This window comes from Balaenoptera acutorostrata, chromosome 13, assembly GCF_949987535.1.
Source record: "Balaenoptera acutorostrata chromosome 13, mBalAcu1.1, whole genome shotgun sequence".
NCBI classification, from domain to species: domain Eukaryota; kingdom Metazoa; phylum Chordata; class Mammalia; order Artiodactyla; family Balaenopteridae; genus Balaenoptera; species Balaenoptera acutorostrata.
The window spans coordinates 22,082,152-22,100,572 of record NC_080076.1 but is presented as its reverse complement, the minus strand read 5'-3'; the positions used below and the strand labels follow the sequence as shown (position 1 = coordinate 22,100,572).

The 18,421-nt window shown below is 35.6% G+C and overlaps 1 protein-coding gene across 1 annotated transcript in view; it reads left to right on the top strand.

The window, feature by feature from the left end:
• The window catches only part of DCC (DCC netrin 1 receptor), a 1,191,297-nt gene that overhangs the window by 540,263 nt on the left and 632,613 nt on the right, over positions 1 to 18,421 (top strand). The window contains exons 4-5 of the mRNA XM_057527412.1: positions 7,035 to 7,185; positions 8,406 to 8,542. Of these exons, the coding sequence (XP_057383395.1) occupies positions 7,035 to 7,185; positions 8,406 to 8,542 (288 nt within the window). The remainder of the gene's footprint in view (positions 1 to 7,034; positions 7,186 to 8,405; positions 8,543 to 18,421) is intronic.

Sequence of the window (18,421 nt, the reverse complement as noted above, 5' to 3'; positions counted from 1 at the left end):
TCTCTAACTCAGATAATAGATTAAGCCAAAGTAGGCCAAATTTACTATTTAAAAAGTTAGGGGGCTTCCCTGGTGGCGCAGTGGTTGAGAGTCTGCCTGCCAATGCAGGGGACACGGGTTCGAGCCCTGGTCTGGGAAGATCCCACATGCCGCGGAGCAACTGGGCCCGTGAGCCACAACTGCTGAGCCTGAGCGTCTGGAGCCTGTGCTCCGCAACAGGAGAGGCCGCGATGGTGACAGGCCCGCGCACCGTGATGAAGAGTGGCCCCCACTCGCCGCAACTGGAGAAAGCCCTCGCACAGAAACGAAGACCCAACACAGCCAAAAATAAACATAATAAATAAATAATAAATAAAAATTAAAAAAAAAAAAAAAGTTAGGAAGGGGGCTTCCCTGGTGGCGCAGTGGTTGAGAATCTGCCTGCCAATGCAGGGGACACGGGTTCGAGCCCTGGTCCGGGAAGATCCCACGTGCCGCGGAGCAACTGGGCCCGTGAGCCACAACTACTGAGCCTGCGCGTCTGGAGCCTGTGCTCCGCAACAAGAGAGGCCGCGATAGTGAGAGGCCCGCGCACCGCGATGAAGAGTGGCCCCCGCTTGCCGCAACTAGAGAAAGCCCTCGCACAGAAACGAAGACCCAACACAGCCATAAATAAATTAAAAAAAAAAAAAAAGGAAGGAAGGTGGAAGGGAGAAAAGGAGGAAGGAAAAAAGAAAGAAAAGCATAAGTAAAAGCAGCATGTTGCCATAAGGTGTTGCTAGACTTTAATGGGATCTGTGTATGTCAAAGATCTGCATCACTGTAATGACTGCTTTCTCTTTATTTATGTACCACCCTCTTCGTCTGTGAGGAGGATTAGCTGTACCTCTACTAGCATGACAGTGAGACCAGATCAGAGAATCAGGCTAATGTTTACCTCCCAACAGGAAAAAGCTAAACTGGATTATAGTCCAAGCAAATCATGACTGCTTATAATCCATTTAGAAAACATAGTTGTGACAGTGTGTGCATTCACTTCCATGAGCATCATATGAAAGAGGTCTGCTTTTGAAATTTTTAATATAAAAATTTACATTAGAAGAAAAATCATTTTTTTCGGGTTGGATTTTAAAGCTATTGCCAAGTATGTTTTCTAGAATCCACCCTTGCATATCCCTCCCGTCTTTTAATTGTAAAACATATTACACATGCATAAAAGTATATGAAACGTATGTCAGTTTGAAGAATAAAAATAAAATGACCATTTGTGTACCTATCACAAATTTATGAAATAGAACATTTCAGACTGGTATTATAGGCCATTTCCTTGGTGAAATCATGTTTATTATTTTACTGGATTTTTTTTCATATTCGTATTAGTTGAGTAACTCCATCTGGTTCTGAATAATCAGTGGCCATGTAGCAAGACCAAAGATTATTTTTATGAATAATTACTAATTCCATCATAGTTCAATTAAAATCAATTTAGTCAACAAAAGTCATGACCTAGGATCTTAAGTTCACTCCTCCCAGGGCTTTTTCATCTATATTATTATGGCGACTGGAGGGAGAATTTTCATTTGCTCTTCAATATTTGCCTTGTGTTTTAGTCATTAGCTTTTATAATTTCTTTGTTTCTTGTATAATTTCCATCCACTTTGCAACACCAGAGTTTAAAATAACTCTTTACTCTAAAAAAAAAGTTCTTATTAAAAAAATTTAGAAAACACAGAAAAATCCAAAGATGGAAATAAAAACTACCCACAATTTTATCATACAAACATAACCTTGGCAATAGCATCTCTGTCCTCCCCATTTTAGAACTTAAATATATTTTCTTGATGTTCTTCTAAAAAAAAAAAAATCACATTTTAATGGAGAAAAATAAGGGATACATCAAGATTAATCATGTTTCTTTAAATAGCCAGAATCACCCTAATAGTGAAAAAAAAAAACCAGAAACCAAAAGTCAAACTAAAAATAACAGCAACCAAAAAGGTTACTTGGTATTTTAAATATTTTAAATAGCTGGGATGGATTTGTTTTGTTTTCATTCATGTGTATATATTTCAGTTATCTATTGCTGTATAACAAACCACTCCAAAATGTAGTGACTTAAATTTTTATCTCTTATAGTTCTGCAGTTTATCTCAGCTGTTCCTCTGCTGGTTTCACTTTGATTCACTCAGGCATATTTGACCGAGGTGGGAGTGTTAAGACGGCCTCACTCACATGTCTGTCAGTTGGTGCTGGTTTTGCCTGGGAAACTCAGTCATCCTGCATGTGCCTTCTCATCCTCCAGTTGGCTAGACCAACATGGTCATTTCATAAAGACCCATGGCAGAAACTTGTACGGCCTCTTGAAGCCTTGTGTCCAGAACTCATCAGTGTAATTCCCAACACAATCTATTGGTCAAAGCAAGACACGGGGCCAGGCCAGATTTAAACAATAAGGAAGTGGACCCTCAACTCTGGACTGAAGGAGCTCAAACAATTTGTGATCATATTGAATCTGTCACACTGTTGTGAAACATATGAACTATTTACTATTAAAGACCATTTCCATTAGCTTTTGGGGGGAACTTCCATAATATTAGAATTTATTAGATTGGATAATTACAGAGAAATATCTTTGGAGAAATGGAACCAGATTTCTCTGCCAAAAGCTGACATTTCCATATGTATGATCAGGGTGACACATATGATCAGGTTCCAATGTCTATGGAGGAGCAAAGATAATAAATGTAACTGAAATGGACCAGGTTGAGATTGAAGTAATCTAGAATATATATGCTCTGTCTAAAAATAGCAGATGCTTCTTTCCTGGCACTGAGCCCAGTGATGCCTGAACTATTAATATTTTAAGATAAAGACAAAATCCCATCATTCTGTGTATATCAATAAGCTGATTCTAAAATTTATGTGGAAAGACAAGAGAATCAGAATAGTGAATACAATACTAAAGAAAGTCAGAGGATTCACACTGTCTGACGGTAACTCATGATAAAGATGCAATAGTCAAGATATTGTTATATTGTCAAAATAATAGGGAAATAGATCAATGGAACAATCAGAGCTCTCAGAAATAGACCCACAGAAATATAGTCAACCAATCTAGACACAGGCCTTATACCTTTCATAAAAAAAACCCCATGAAACCTCCAATTGGATGATAGACTTAAACATAAAGTGCAAAACTATTAAGAAAAAACCTAAAATACAGGAAAAAATCTAGGTGACCTTAGGTTTGACAATGAATTTTTAGATACATTGCCTATAAAATAATCCATGAAAGTTGGACTTTGTGAAAATTAGTACTTCTTGCTCTGTAAAAGATAATGTTATGAGAATAAGTTGGACTTTGTGAAAATTAGTACTTTCTGCTCTGTAAAAGACTATGCTAAGAGAATAACAAGCCACAGACTGAGAAAGTATTTGCAAAGTACACATTTGGATAAAGGACTTGTATCCAAAATATACAACAAATGCTTGAATTTCAACTGTAAGAAAACAAACCAATTTAAAAAATTGGCAAAAGATCTTAACAGACTCCTAAGCAAGATATACAGATAGAAACTAAGCATATGAAATGTGCTCAACGTCTTATGTCATTGGGAAATTGCAAGTTAAAACAACTATAAGATTCAACTGAATATCTATTAATATGGCTAAAATCAAAAAAAAAATAAAAATGACCATAGTAAATGCTTATGAGGATGAGCAACAGAAACACTCATGCATTGCTGATAGGAATGTAAAATTGCAGAACCACTTTGGAAGAGAGTTGGGGAGTTTCTTAGAAAGGTAAACATAGTTTTACCATATAATCTAGTAATCATGCTCCAAGGTATTTACTGAATTAAGTTGTAAAGTTCTGTCTAGAAAAAAATCTGCACATGGACATTTATAGCAGATTGTTCATAGTTACCAAACCTGGAGGCAATCAAGGTATCTTTCAGTAGGTGAATGAATAAAGAAACTTTGGTACAATAGAAAAATACCCAGCAATAAAAATAAATAAGCTATCAAACTACAAAAAGACATGGAGGAACCCCCAATGCATAATTGCTAGGTGAAAGAAATCAATCTGAAAAGTCTATATACTATATAATTCCAACTATATGATATTCTGGAAAAGGCTCTACTATAGGAATAGTAAAACCACCCGTGATTGCACGCAGTTTGAGATGTAGGTGGTGGGGAAGAGATGAATAAGTGAAGCTCAGGGGATTTTTTTAGGGTGGTGGAACTATTCTATATGCTACAGTAATATTAGATATATGATGTTATGCATTGACAAAATCCATAGAACTAGACAACACAAAGAGTGAACCTTTTTTTTTTTAAATTAATTAATTTATTTTTGGCTGTGCTGGGTCTCCCTTTCTGTGCGAGGGCTTTCCCCAGTTGCGGGGAGCGGGGGCCACTCTCCATCACGGCGCGCGGGCCCCTCACTGTCGTGGCCTCTCTTGTTGCGGAGCACAGGCTCCAGATGCGCAGGCTCAGTAGTTGTGGCCCACGGGCCCAGTTGCTTCGCGGCATGTGGGATCTTCCCCCAGACCAGGGCTCGAACCCGTGTCCCCTGCATTGGCAGGCGGATTCTCAAGCACTGCGCCACCAGGGAAGCCCACAAAGAGTGAACCTTAAGGTACACTATGGACTTGAGTTAATAATAGTGTATCAATATCACTTTATTCATTGTAACAAATGTACCACACTAATGTAAGGTGTTAATAGTAGGAGAAACTGAATGCCAGGGATGAGGAAACTAGTATATGGGAACTCTGTACTATTCGTTCATCTTTTGTAAATTAAAATAAAATATAAAAATATATTTTTAAAAAATAACCATTTTGTGTTACATGATTTTCTGACAAAAGAAAATATAACTGAGTTGAAATTTTGGCTCTTCCATGGATGAATGAGGAGTATTACACATAGGTCCCAGGCAAATTTTCTTTTACCTAGAAGATAAAATTATATAGGTTTTATTTGATGTTTTCTATAATAATGTAGTATTATACAGTATATGTAGCTGAAACATTTCTACTGAGGAACAGGTGGTAAAAATCAAGCATTCAGATGAATAGGCCTCCATTATAAAGATAGCTATTTATTAATGCACATTTTGTGAACCTGTCCGTTTCAGGGATTTTATTTTATTTTTTAAAATTTATTTTATTGAAGTATAGTTGACTTACACTGTGTTAATTTCTGCTACAGAGCAAAGTGATTCAGTTATACATATATATACATTATTTTTCATATTTTTTCCATTATGGTTTATCACAGGATATTGAATATAGTCCCCTGTACTATACAGCAGGACTTGTTGTTTATCCATTCTATATATAATAGTTTGCATCTGCTAATCCCAAACTCCCTATCCATCCCTCCCACTTGGCAACCAGAAATCTGTTCTCCATGTCTGTGAGTCTGTTTCTGTTTTCTAGATAAGTTCATTTGTGTCATATTTTAGATTCTACATATAAGTGATATCATATGGTATTTGTCTTTATCTGTCTGACTTACTTCACTTAGTATTAGTAGGTCCATCCATGTTGCTGCAATGGCATTATTTCATTCTACTTCATGGCTGAGTAGTATTCTATTATTATATATGTACCACATCTTCTTTATCCATTCCTCTGTCAATGGAAATTTAGGTTGTTTTCCATGCCTTGGCTATTGTGAATAGTGCTGCTGTAAACACAGGGGTGCATGTATCTTTTTGAATTATACTTTTGTCTGGATGTGTGCCCAGGAGTGAGATTGCTGGATCATATGACAACTCTATTTTTAGTTTTTTGAGGAAACTCCTTATTGTTCTCCATAGTGGCTGCACCAATTTACATTCCCACCAACAATGCAGGAGGGTTCCCTTTTCTCCACATCAGGGATTTCATTTTTAAGCAACATTTTCCTTCAAAACATTTATATTTGATTTGAAAAGTCACTTTCATGAAGGATTATTAAACAAACTGGCAGCAATTTTGAAAAATTTTGAGACACTTTATCTACAATATTGGTTTAATAAAGATTAACATATTTTGAAAATTCTTTCAATGTTTTCGTTGTGAAGAATATTTATTTTTGTTGCTGTTATCAACCAGAAACAGATGTGACAAGACTGAGAAAGTGTGAATTTCTCTTTCTTCACACAAAGAGTATTTTAGATGACAATTACTCTCCCAACTATTAACTGGAGAACTGGTATTCTTTTATTCATCTGTGATCAACCTGTGTGGACTTGGGTCCAACCAAGGAAAATTAACAGCAATGTTAAAACATGTCCCAGGTCTCTTCCCACCTCACTTCCTCTCTGACCACCCACGGCCCCCAGTAGGACCTAGTTAGGTTTAACCTCCTTTGGCATTTCTTCAGCCACTCCAATCCTGGTTTTGAAGATTTCTTTGCCTCATTTTCTTTGCTTCAAGATTGCTTTGAGTTTGCAAAATGAAAGATTATATGCTAATTCCATTTAACTCATTAAGTTGAAAACAGCCTAAATTAAACCTTCATAACTTATTGTTTATAACTTATTGTTATAAAAAACCAAACTTTTTGTTATAAAAAAAAGAAACTTTCATTTTGAAAACAACAGATTTTTAACACAATTCTAACATGTTTTTCTAATCTTACTTCCCAAGCCACAGAAGCAATAAACAAAGCAGAAGGAGGTGGAATAGATATTAGTGGCAGGCACACTGAAAATATCAAATAGGTACTGATACTGTCTTGTTCTTTGATGACAATAAGTCAACAAGGCCTGTAGCCCACACGAGTGACTTGTAGTCTCAAGCTTTTCCCCTTTGCCTTGTACCATGATGTCAACAACAGATAAGACTATTCTAATATCCTAATCCTAGAAACTAGGCATGGAAAGACTTCTAGGAGTCTATTTTATAAGTTTCATTGGAATCTTTCCATGTTTCTTTCCTTCCTCTTCATCACAGTGTCTTGTTAGAAAAACAAAACAAAAAAAAGTTCCAGATACATCATTTTTCTTCACAATATTTTTCATAAAAGATGTGACCCTGTGCTTTTTCCCACAGACCCAGGACTGCATAGGCAACTGTATTTTCTGCAGAGACCATCAAATGTAGTAGCCATTGAAGGAAAAGATGCTATCCTGGAGTGTTGTGTTTCTGGCTATCCTCCCCCAAGTTTTACCTGGCTACGAGGAGAGGAAGTCATCCAACTCAGGTATTATACATTTAGGAGTTCTGTGAAGTATATGTTACTATTTATCTTTCTCTAATTTGATGTAAGTACCTAGTAATACTAGGGTTTTTTGATAATAATTGAATATTCTTTCCACATTCCTTGGCATTAGACAGTATATAAAAGACACATACCCACTGGGATAAAGGAATGGAGAACAGAGTCAAAATCCATGAGATCAATTCTAAAAGGAAATTTAGAAAGTCAGTGTTGCTCTTGAGATGATCCTAACCACAGAGGCTTCAGCAAAGATACTTTGGAGGATCTCATCCTGAAGAAGTGGTGTAGAGAGTGAAGTACTTCTTAAGAAACCAACTTTCTGCATTCCAATGTATAGCATGCCATGATAGGGTCTGTGCAGTTTTGTTTTGTTTTTTTTTTTAGCTCTGATTATATCTCTCACCATCCCAGCTATAACAAATATTCAAGATAAGACAGAAGAATTTGGCTGGCTTTAAATTACTGGACATTAATATTAAGGCATACTTAGAAAGTAAACTCTTAATAGAATGGAATACTGAGTCTGAAACATTTTGATGAGAATGGATTAGATTTCACTTAAGAAATTAATTTCATTGATTTTGAGATCTGGTGTTCTAAATAAAACATTTATATTCTATGGTAAGATAGGTTCATAGGCAATAAGTTTATCTTTAAGTTTCATCTACCTTAAGTATTTATTTATATAACAACAATACATGGTATGGTATCACAATACTTCTGAGAATACTGAAATATGCAATAAATCCGGTTGGAGCTTCAGCATGTGAAGATGTGTTCTCTGAATATGGTCAGGCATGCACAGTGCACTGTGACATGTGACTTTGTACAAAGATTACTAAATTGGATGTCAGGACATAGGACATGGACTTCCACTGTGAGTAATTACTTCTCTGGACCGGCGGTTCTCAAATCCAAAGTGAGCCAAATTATCTTTAAGTTTCTTTTCAGTACTAACATTAGTTCCAAGTTTAATCTACTTCATTTCTTTGATCACAGCACACAGTATTCCGAAGGGAGTGGTTTACCTTGAAGGGATTTTTGAACATAAATGCAGTGTTATCAAGCTCCCCTGAAATACAGTTTTTTCTCCAGTTTTATAAATCGAGCTTTTGTGGAGTTCAGTTAAATCTTTGAATACCTTGCCTGATATAGATATATGTAAATCTACTCTATAATGTCATATGTCTTCTGTCTTACAGGTCCAGAAAGTATTCTTTATTGGGTGGAAGCAACTTGCTTATCTCCAATGTGACAGATGATGACAGTGGAACTTACACCTGTGTTGTCACATATAAGAATGAGAATATTAGTGCCTCTGCAGAGCTCACAGTCTTGGGTAAGTTAACGGCTTGAGATGAGTTTACATTGTACCCTTCAAAATATATCACCGTGATGCTATAAATGCTTATCACCAAATTGCTTCCTATGTTTATTAGTGTGAAATTGCAAAGCCCCAATACTCCACACATATGCTTGCTCTACGTTGATTAGTTGCACAGAGGTTAAATGTAGTATTTCAATACTTGCTCATTGATTAAAATCCAGATAGATCACTCTTAGTCTAATTATTCCCATTACATAACTGAAACTTACCAAAAATTATTATCTAACAAAAGGGGTAAATAGCAAATGAGAGGTTCCAAAATATCTGGGGGAAATAAATGAAGAAATGAATGAGAGAAATTGTATAAAAAAATAGGTACTTGAGTAGAAAAGTTAAATGTCATTTGAGATGACAGAGTTTCTGACATTAAACTCAGATGTGTTGGTAAAATTGTTCCGTTAATATGGAAATGCTATAGATGTTATGTTGAAAGTGAACCATTAAAATCAAATACATCTAAAGAAAACCTGCATAGCAAGAATCTAATTTAAATAAATGTAAGTTCATTAAACTGAGATAGGTAGGGTCACTGTGTTATCACTGCAAATAAATAATTCTTATATGCGGTAGCTCCTCAGTCAAACAAAATCTTTTATTATCCACCAGGATTCTTTTAGCCAGTTTCGTTTGAATCATGTAGTTTAGAGAAAGTGCCTTAACATTTGAATTTCAATTGATTTTTTCTGTAACAACACCAAAAACTTGTTTATCGGTCTTTGAATTTTTTCCTCTGGAGTAAATCTTTTCATCATTTAAAGAGTCCAGGTAAAATCATAGGCTTCTTAAGAAGTTATTCAGTAGGAATGAAAAGGTGTGGTATACTGATTATACCTGCTAACCTATATCATAATATTATTATGCTATCCATTTTGCTTTAAAGTTTGCGTTTTGCTTTAAAGTTTATTCAGAAAATGCTTTCATCTGCACACAGGGTAATAACATATACGATGAGTGAGGCAATGGAGTTGTTTGTTCTTTGATCAAACTGTAAATATTAAACTAAGAATAGGCAAAGGACTCTATTTGGTTTTAGAGGTGGCATTATTCTAACTAAAATATCAGCTAACTTTAAAATGGCAACAATTTAATTTACTCTTATTTTATATGGAAGTTTTTTTGTGAAACAAAGAACTTTCACATTTGTAACATCAAAGTACAGTAACAGAACAGCTACCATAGAAATAACCTTATAATGTGTATTACTGATTGATTGTAAGGCAAACGTGGTTATGGAATGAGCTAGAATTTGTGGTGATCAGAGCTAAACCTCTAACTGCAAACTCCTGAGGTCTAATTTTATACCAAATTAATGCACATATTGAGACATGTAATGCTTCATTGATTTCTAAGTCAAATGTATATAAATACTGATTTCTAAGGATAAACTAGCCAAGAAATATGTGTATAGACGTACATATATGCACATATTTTGACATTCATGGCATCTTCCTCTGTGTGTTACTGTGCACATATATATGTTCTCCAGTCCTTGATTGTTGAGCATTATCTTGTTTCAAAATTTTATTTTTTAAAACAGCGAACACTAATTTATCCTTATATATTTTTGTCATATTTTTGCTTATATCCTGAGGAAAATTATCAAAGAAAAGTTTATACTCTCACCAGCAGTGCAAGAGTTTACCCCTCACAAGGGTGCACTTTTCTATTATTTGCCTAGCTAACAATTTTATAAAATTGAGTCTCTTTGTTCTAATTTGCATCCCTATAAAATTCAGATTATTTTTATAGTTTTACTGGATATTTGCATTTTATATTTTGTGACTTGCTATCAATCTTTTTTGATCTTCATAAATTTATTGAAATAGTCATCTTTATCTTGTTTATTTTCAGGAACTCTTTATATAGGAGAACAATAATAATGCTCTAAATGCTCTGTGTGTGTATATTTTGTTGTTGTTTTGGGTTTGGTTTGGCTTGGTTTTAAGTTTTATATAGGGTACCACGTCTTTCTCTTTATGGCTGCTGGATTTGTTGCCTTTAGACTTCCATTTTTATTCTAAATGAACCATTCTATTTCTAAAAATCTAGTTATAGATTACATGTTGAATATGTAAATTAGAGGCATTATTAAATTTTAAATATAGATAGAGCTGTGTTTGTATCTTGGTTTTTCCCTCCTCCTTCCTTCCTTTCTTTCTTGAATCCTCTTGGTAACTGTGTATACATTTTAAGGATTTCCCACAGACTTAATATGACTTATAACTATTGTAGAAGGCATGATTTAATTTAGGATGTGGTTGTAACACTGTTTTAACTATTCTGCCCAGGCTTTAAAATAAGTGTTGATATAGCAAAATCTTTGATATAGTCTTTGACTATCCTGATATAAGCTTAAGTTCGTCCTGCAGGACTGAGTTCATATGGAAAATAGAATTTATTACTTTTTTAAAGGAAAAAATACCTTCATTATCAGTGTTACTTACATTTGGTTTTCATCATTTTTAAGAATTTAAGTGTAATTTAAATTCTTCATAAGATAAAATTCCACAAGAAATCCAAGCTTGTGCTTTAATCATGGATTTTATCAGACTCTTGTTTTGTCTTTTAACTCATGGTTCTTTCTTGCACTTAGATTGCCTTTGAGTGTGAACCGGCATGAACTAACAGAATATTCAAGTAGGATATAATTTTATATACAACAAGATAAAGAGAAATTCTGTGGTCTTCCTCAAGAGTTTCAGAGTTAATGTCCGTTAAATATCATTTAACGCATTTACATTCTAAAATGAAAATGGAAAGTTCCGTAATATGTAAACCTATTGAAGAAATCTATATTAGATGAGATTAAGGACAACCTTGTCTGAAATAAATAAAAAATAAATAAATGTATGGTTAATAATAACCATTTATATAATGTTTCTGACCTATAAGAATAACCATCAATACAGTATTGGTAGACCTCTTTTGAGTACATGCATTGCACTGGGTTCCAGAAAGGCTACACAAAGGTTTGAAGTCTGGCTTTATGCCCTTGCAATATAGTTACAAATTCATAGTCGGGTACCTTCATGACTTCTGAGTAAGTTTTTCTCCATATTGCATGTAAACATGGGATCTGTGAAGCTGTGAAGAGTTGATAGTCTCTGCTTTCATAAAAGATAGAGCCTAAACCAATGGTGACAGGAGAAATGTGGAGATGAGGATGCAGAGGGAGGCTCTTTGAATACCGTTGCCAGCTTATATTTTGTTTAAATCACTAAAGCCATGATTATTTTTTTAAACTCTAGTTTTTAACAAGGATCTAAAGAATGGTATTCTGTCAATTCTTATTTTCAAAATATGCAGATTTCTGGCTCAAGAGCTATAATCACCATTTCTGAACATAACTACATCCTTTTATCCATCTACCCGTTACCCTCACACACACCTCCCTGCACACATCAAGACAACACTTAATAAGCATTCAGGAGGTTTACCACTGCCTTAGGTCTCAATTGATTCATTGTCCAAAGCAATGCAGAAATGCATATGTTAAAGAGGTATTTGATCTTTAACCAATAAAGTGCTTGACCTTGGACAAAGCCTGTGCACCCTTGTCCATATGCACTCAGAAGGAGATGGGTGGAAAGTTCACTCTTCAGTAAAAGCCATTAGGTCTAACATCAATGAGAAAATGAAAGTATTTTTGAATTTTCCAGAAAAGATTCTAGAATTCCTTTTAAAGCAGTCTGTAGCAATACAAGCAATATGCTATTAAAAGTTGACCTTTGTGTGTAGGTTTTCTCAGTTATTTGCCTTATCAACTTTCTAGAGAAATGTTGGCTAGAAGTGTCACAAACTGGCTTTGTAGGACACAAATAATTCTACTGGGTCGGTCTTTTAAACATAATTGAAAACTTGAAGCGAAACCTAAGAGTTCATATCTTCTACCTGACAAGTGGCGCGTGTTACTTCATCCGGTGTTTGAGTTTATGCTTCTCCCAAGTAAACACCTTTGAGAAGAAGTCCTTTGAGACAGGTATTACCCCTGCCTGAAACTCCTCCTTAAGGGGCTGGGATCCATGTGTCACCCTTTAGGAATGTGTTCAGAAGGGCTTTCTCTACTGACCTGAGCATATTCGCTTTACACAGATATGTTCTTTAAGCCTAATGGTGGTGGATTCAGAATATTAAATTATATTTCAAAATATATAATATATATACATGTATATATACATATATACATATGTATATGTACATGCATACACATAAAATACACATATTCTCTATTTCTAAGAAAATGTCTCTTCAAAATCTAGTCCCATATTCTCTCAAATGCTTATGGTTATCTCAATCATTAAATAATGTATCGATTTTGCAAATAATTAGATCATAGACAAAGCTATTCAGAAAGTTTTAGAAAAACCATCTTAAACGTGAGTTGAGAGCAGATTAATATACATGGGGGAAGTTAAAGACCCCTGTTTAAAAAATATAATTCTGTAATGTCGTGGGATAGAAAAGTCCACATTAGTAGCTCACTTTCTTCTGAAAATGCTATTGGACAATAAAAGAGATGGCTGGGTATATATAATGAGCCAACCAATTACAGTTTCTAGTCCCAGGTAGACAACTGAGCCACAGTATTAGCAGTAAAGTAGCACCCAGCTGTTGGGTGTCTCATGTATACTCTTTCAAGTACTCTTTGGGCATAGAGAGACATATGACACAGATCCAGGCCTCAAAGACTAGTTAGGTAAACAGACAAGAAGTAGGCAATTACTAAAAACAAGTCAAAGAACAGTTGGGAGAGAGGGAGGTGTGGGACCCTGAATAAAGAGTTCAACAAAGATGAAAGAATGGGAGTTGGGGCTAGGACATTGGGAGGAGAAGTGGAAGGAGAGCCTTCTGGGCAGGGGGAAGGAAGTGGGCAAAGGTTTAGAGATAAGCAAGGGATGGAGAAGGGAGAGTGATTATGGGTACAAAGGGAATCTGATGGTGGAGTGGAAAAGTGGTATAGATCCTGACTATGTTGCTAACGTGGTTAGATTTTGATCTTAAGCGTAATGGAAAGATATGGAAAGATTTTTGAGTTGTGGCTTACCAACTTTTCATCTTGTTTAGTTATCTAACTCTCTAATCCTCAGTCCCTTCTTTGGTAAAGAATGATAATTACTTCATCATAGGATTTGATGACTACTTGGGTATGAGAATTGGGAGAGAAGGGTTCCAGAAGAGCAAGAAACAGATTTGGGTGCTCCGGGAAATAAAGAAATGTAAGATGCTGTTCCAGCCCTCATGAGAAGCCTAGAGCGTAGTTGCAAAGATTAAGCAAAAACAAACTGAAACAAAATGCCACAAATATTGAAACATCCCATGTATTCTCTTCATAACCAGTTTTCCTCATCTATAAAATGTCCATAGCAACAACTGGTCCCTGCATAATTCTCACAAATTGTGGAGGAATCATATAATGATGTCCTAACAATACACAGAGATAGTTTTTTTAGAAATTTAGAAATCTCTAAATTTAAGTCTAAATTTAGATTTAGAAATATCTAGAAACATAGACAAAAAATTAGGTTTGTGGCACAAGGACAATATCCAAATTCATGAAGCATTTTATGTTTTTTACTTTACTCTGTGCCTCTATGGCCTGCTTGTCATTCTTTCTTCCCAGCTGGATTGTGAGAAACTTAAAAACCGATGCTGTGTCTTTTTTGTCTTGGCCACTCAAACTCTTGGTTTGTTCTCAGGCTCATCTGAGTTTTAAATATATGAAATACAATTGAATGTGCATTGTACATAAATTATCTGACTTTCTATCAAAATATTTCATAAGCTCTCCATCGAGACTCTTGTTTTTTTCCTACACCACTGTTATGCACTGAATTGTTTCCCCCAAATTTATATGTTGAAGTTTTAATCCTCACTGTGACTGTATTTGGAGAGAGGACCTTTCAGTAGGTAATTAAGGTAAATGAGGTCATAAGGGTGGGGCCCTTATCCAATAGAAATGATGTCTTTATAAGAAGAGGAAGGGGAGATGGGGTGTGTTCAGGGTGGTATGGCAGTAGACCACCATGTCCCTTCCAAACTCTGGAGCTTTCCCACACTGCCTCCCTCCCGCCACCTTTTAGATGCTTCCTGGCACCTGGTGTTTATTGAGTGCCCTCTGTGCCTGGTGCATTGCTGATTTCTGTGAGGCTTTATAAAAGGAGAATGAGAGTGGGTCCGGTCACAGCTGTAGTCTTCTGACCCTGGTCTCCAGTCTCAGCAGCCCTGGGTTTGAAGTGATTACAGGCTGCCTGTGCCCTGACTATTGGTAATGTGGGCAGTGGAAAAGTTGCAAGGGTTGCAGGTTTCAAGGGATCCATACTGGTCCCTTTCCAAATAGGACAGCCTTCAGTGACTGTGGCAGTGACCAAGTATGAGACAGTGGAGGGAGTCGGGCTGTCATGCATTCACTGCCTAACACCTGAATCTGCCCCCCACCATGACCCCAACACACCTCCTGTGGATGAGCATAAGGGTTTCCTGCCAGGTGGGCTGATCACATGCTGGAAAAAAAATTTTTTAAATAAAAAGAAGAGGAAGCAATGTCAGATCACTCTCTCAGTGCACACACACAGAAGAGACCATGAGAGGACACAGAGAAAAGCCATCATCTGTAAGCTACAGAAACAGGTCTCACCATCAGCGAACCCTGCTGGCACCTTGTTCTTAGACTTCCAGCCTCCAGAACTAAGAAAAAATAACTTTCTGTTGTCTAAGCCACACAGTCTGTGGTATTTTGTAATTTAAACCACAGACTAATACTACTACAAAAAGGGTGGTTGTTCTATGCATTAACCTGTTAACCTTGATCAGTTTTACAGAGACATGAGCTACAATGGAGAAGTATATTACTAACATTTCTTACATATTGTAAATATGGACAATCTTCAATTTCCAGGAGTGTTAAAAAAAAAAACAAAAAAAAAACAAAACTTCCTCTTACAGTAGCAATTAATCAAAACCCATTTCTTCATTTATACAATTGATTATATGTAGTTCTACTATCCTTATAAATTTAGTGTTTGCTTGTCTTATTTCTTCAATATCATCTTTTTATTTAGTAATTTTGAAGTATAAGGTACCACTTTAGATCCTATCATATTAAATTATTTGACCAAATTTTAATTATATATATATATATACATTATTAACTATGAAAAAACTGTGTTTTCTAAATCAACTCTTAGGTATGCTCTATAAATTCAGTTTACTACAACAAGCATGTAAATGTTGACACACACCATCAACTCTCAGATATGTCTAGTAAGGAAAGGAAAGGAAAGGAAGGAAGGAAACATGATAATTAAAAATTGATATGGCTTTACTTTTTATATATGCTTTAGTTTTATAATTTTTTGTGAAACATATGTATCATTTGCTGCTACTTTCTCAGCATGGATAGTTGGCCAAGCAGAAAATTAACCCATCCATTTGTTTGGAGAGTAAGTGGCACATTCACCTGCCATTAAAGTGTTCAATCACCTCCTTTATAAGCTTGTTGGTAGATCACCCATGTTGGGTTTTAGGCTTATGTTCTTAGTCATGAGTGGAAAATAGTTATCCTAAAATATATTAATTAATATAATATTTATTCTTTTATTGCAATGTATAACTGTTTGAATGGAGTTCTTCTGAATTTACTGCTTCTGCCTAAGTAGCAGTCCTTAAATTTCATGTCTACCTATAATTGGCCTTTATTAGCAGTGACACCACCCCCTCACCCATATGCATTTAATGATCATAGTCATAAAAGCTGTGCCTTAGGTAAGTTTATGTTGATTATCCTTCACAGGTAATTGCCAAATGGATCATATTGAAGTTAGTTAAGAGTTTTTCCATGTAGGGATATGATCCCAAATAAAAGTGCATAAAGTAAGGCAGAATTAAAATTTAAAAATTCATATATTAGCTGTTTCTTCCCATCACTGTGTTGATTACTTATCATAATTACTTTCCTCACCTGAGATCACCACTGTCATGAGAGTATGCAAAAGTTCTATCCAAAATGATGTTTAGAAGATTCTGTGGAATGCATATAGGTATTAGAAGAAGAAAAGTGGTAAACTCAGGCTGTTAGTAATAAAATCATTTGATTACGACTGCAATTATACCTGGCTATGGAAATACTAGTTGGATTAGTGGGAGGATTTATTTATTTATTATACAGATATTTATGTTCAAGCCTACTATGTGGATCTCTACTCTCTTTCCCTCTTCCTTTGGAGAAAACAATTTGAACAGTGTTTTGCATTTATCCTTGAGATGATTATGATCTAATTTTTTTCTTTTTCGGACAGATAAGGAAGGAAGTAGAGGCCCCAGATGGAAAGGCAAAGGCTATGTACTAATTCAGAGCATTAAAAAAGGCAATCTAAGACTATGATTTTAATTAGCCCTAACAATCTCAGCAAGGTGAAGTGACCATCTGTGGTTTAGAAGGAGAACTGCTGACAGTGGTAGAAAGCTGCCCAAAAGGGCATTTCATGCCAAAATTTTCCTGAAGTACCAGAAGTACACGTTATCCCAGAAGGAGTTTAACTCTGTGCTAGGACTCGAACTAAATTAAACAGGAGTGTTTTAATTAAAGTTAGCAAGAGTTAGCATCAATTGCGCTTGCCAATTTTTAAACACTAGGGAGGAAAGATGATATTTCCTTATATACTTTCTAACTTTTTGTCTGACTTATTATTTGATATATCTAGGTATACTCATTTCAGTAATTTTACATATTTAGGTGCGGATTCATCTTTAGTATAATCTGGTATATCTGAGCAGGAAACCTCCAGAGTATATCTTATATTCATGCACCTGAAATTCACACTATAAGACCGACGGTCCCACTACCACTTGGTGGCAGTGTACCTAAGGGCAAAAAGCAACAACTTGAGAACACAAGTCTTAAAATGGTGGACTCTATTAAAGCATTTGGAGTTTCTATCTATACATTGGTTGATTCATTTATTCATTTGCTCAACAAATGTGTATTTAAAATACAGTAATTCTCTCACCTAATGCTTCAAAAAACAGCTTTATTGAATATCATACATTAAAATTCACATACTATACAATTTTGCATTTAAAGTATACAATTTAATGGTTTCAGTGTAATACAGATGTGTGTGACCCATCTGACCACAGCCAATTTTAGAACACTTTCATTACCTCATACTGTTTAGTTGTCATTCCCCTGTCCTCTTGTTCTCTCTTTCTCCCTGCCTTACCCACAGCCCTAGGCAACCACCAATCTACTGCCTCTGTAGATTTCCCTATTCTGGACATTTCATATGAACAAAATCATAGAATATGTTGTGTTTTGTGACTGGTTTCTTTAACTTAGCATAATATTTTCAAGGTTCATCCTTGTGGTATACATTGGTACTCCATTCCTTCTATGGTCAAGTAATATTCCATTTGTATAGATATATCATGTTTTATCATCCACTCATTAGTTGATGGACATTATCTCCACCTTTTGCCTATTATGAATAGTTCCATATAAACATTTGTGTACAAGTTTTTGTGTGAACCTATTTTTTTTAACATCTGTATTGGAGTGTAATTGCTTTACAATGTTGTGTTAGTTTCTACTGTATAACAAAGTGAATCACCTATACGTATACATATATCCCCATATCCCCTCCCTCTTGCATCTCCCTCCCACCCTCCCTATCTCACCCCTCTAGGTGGTCACAAAGCACCAAGCTGATCTCCCTGTGCTATGTGGCTGCTTCCCACTAGCTATCTATTTTACAAAAAGAGTCATGCACCACAATGTTCATTACAGCACTATTTACAATAGCCAGGACATGGAGGCAACCTAAGTGTCCATTGACA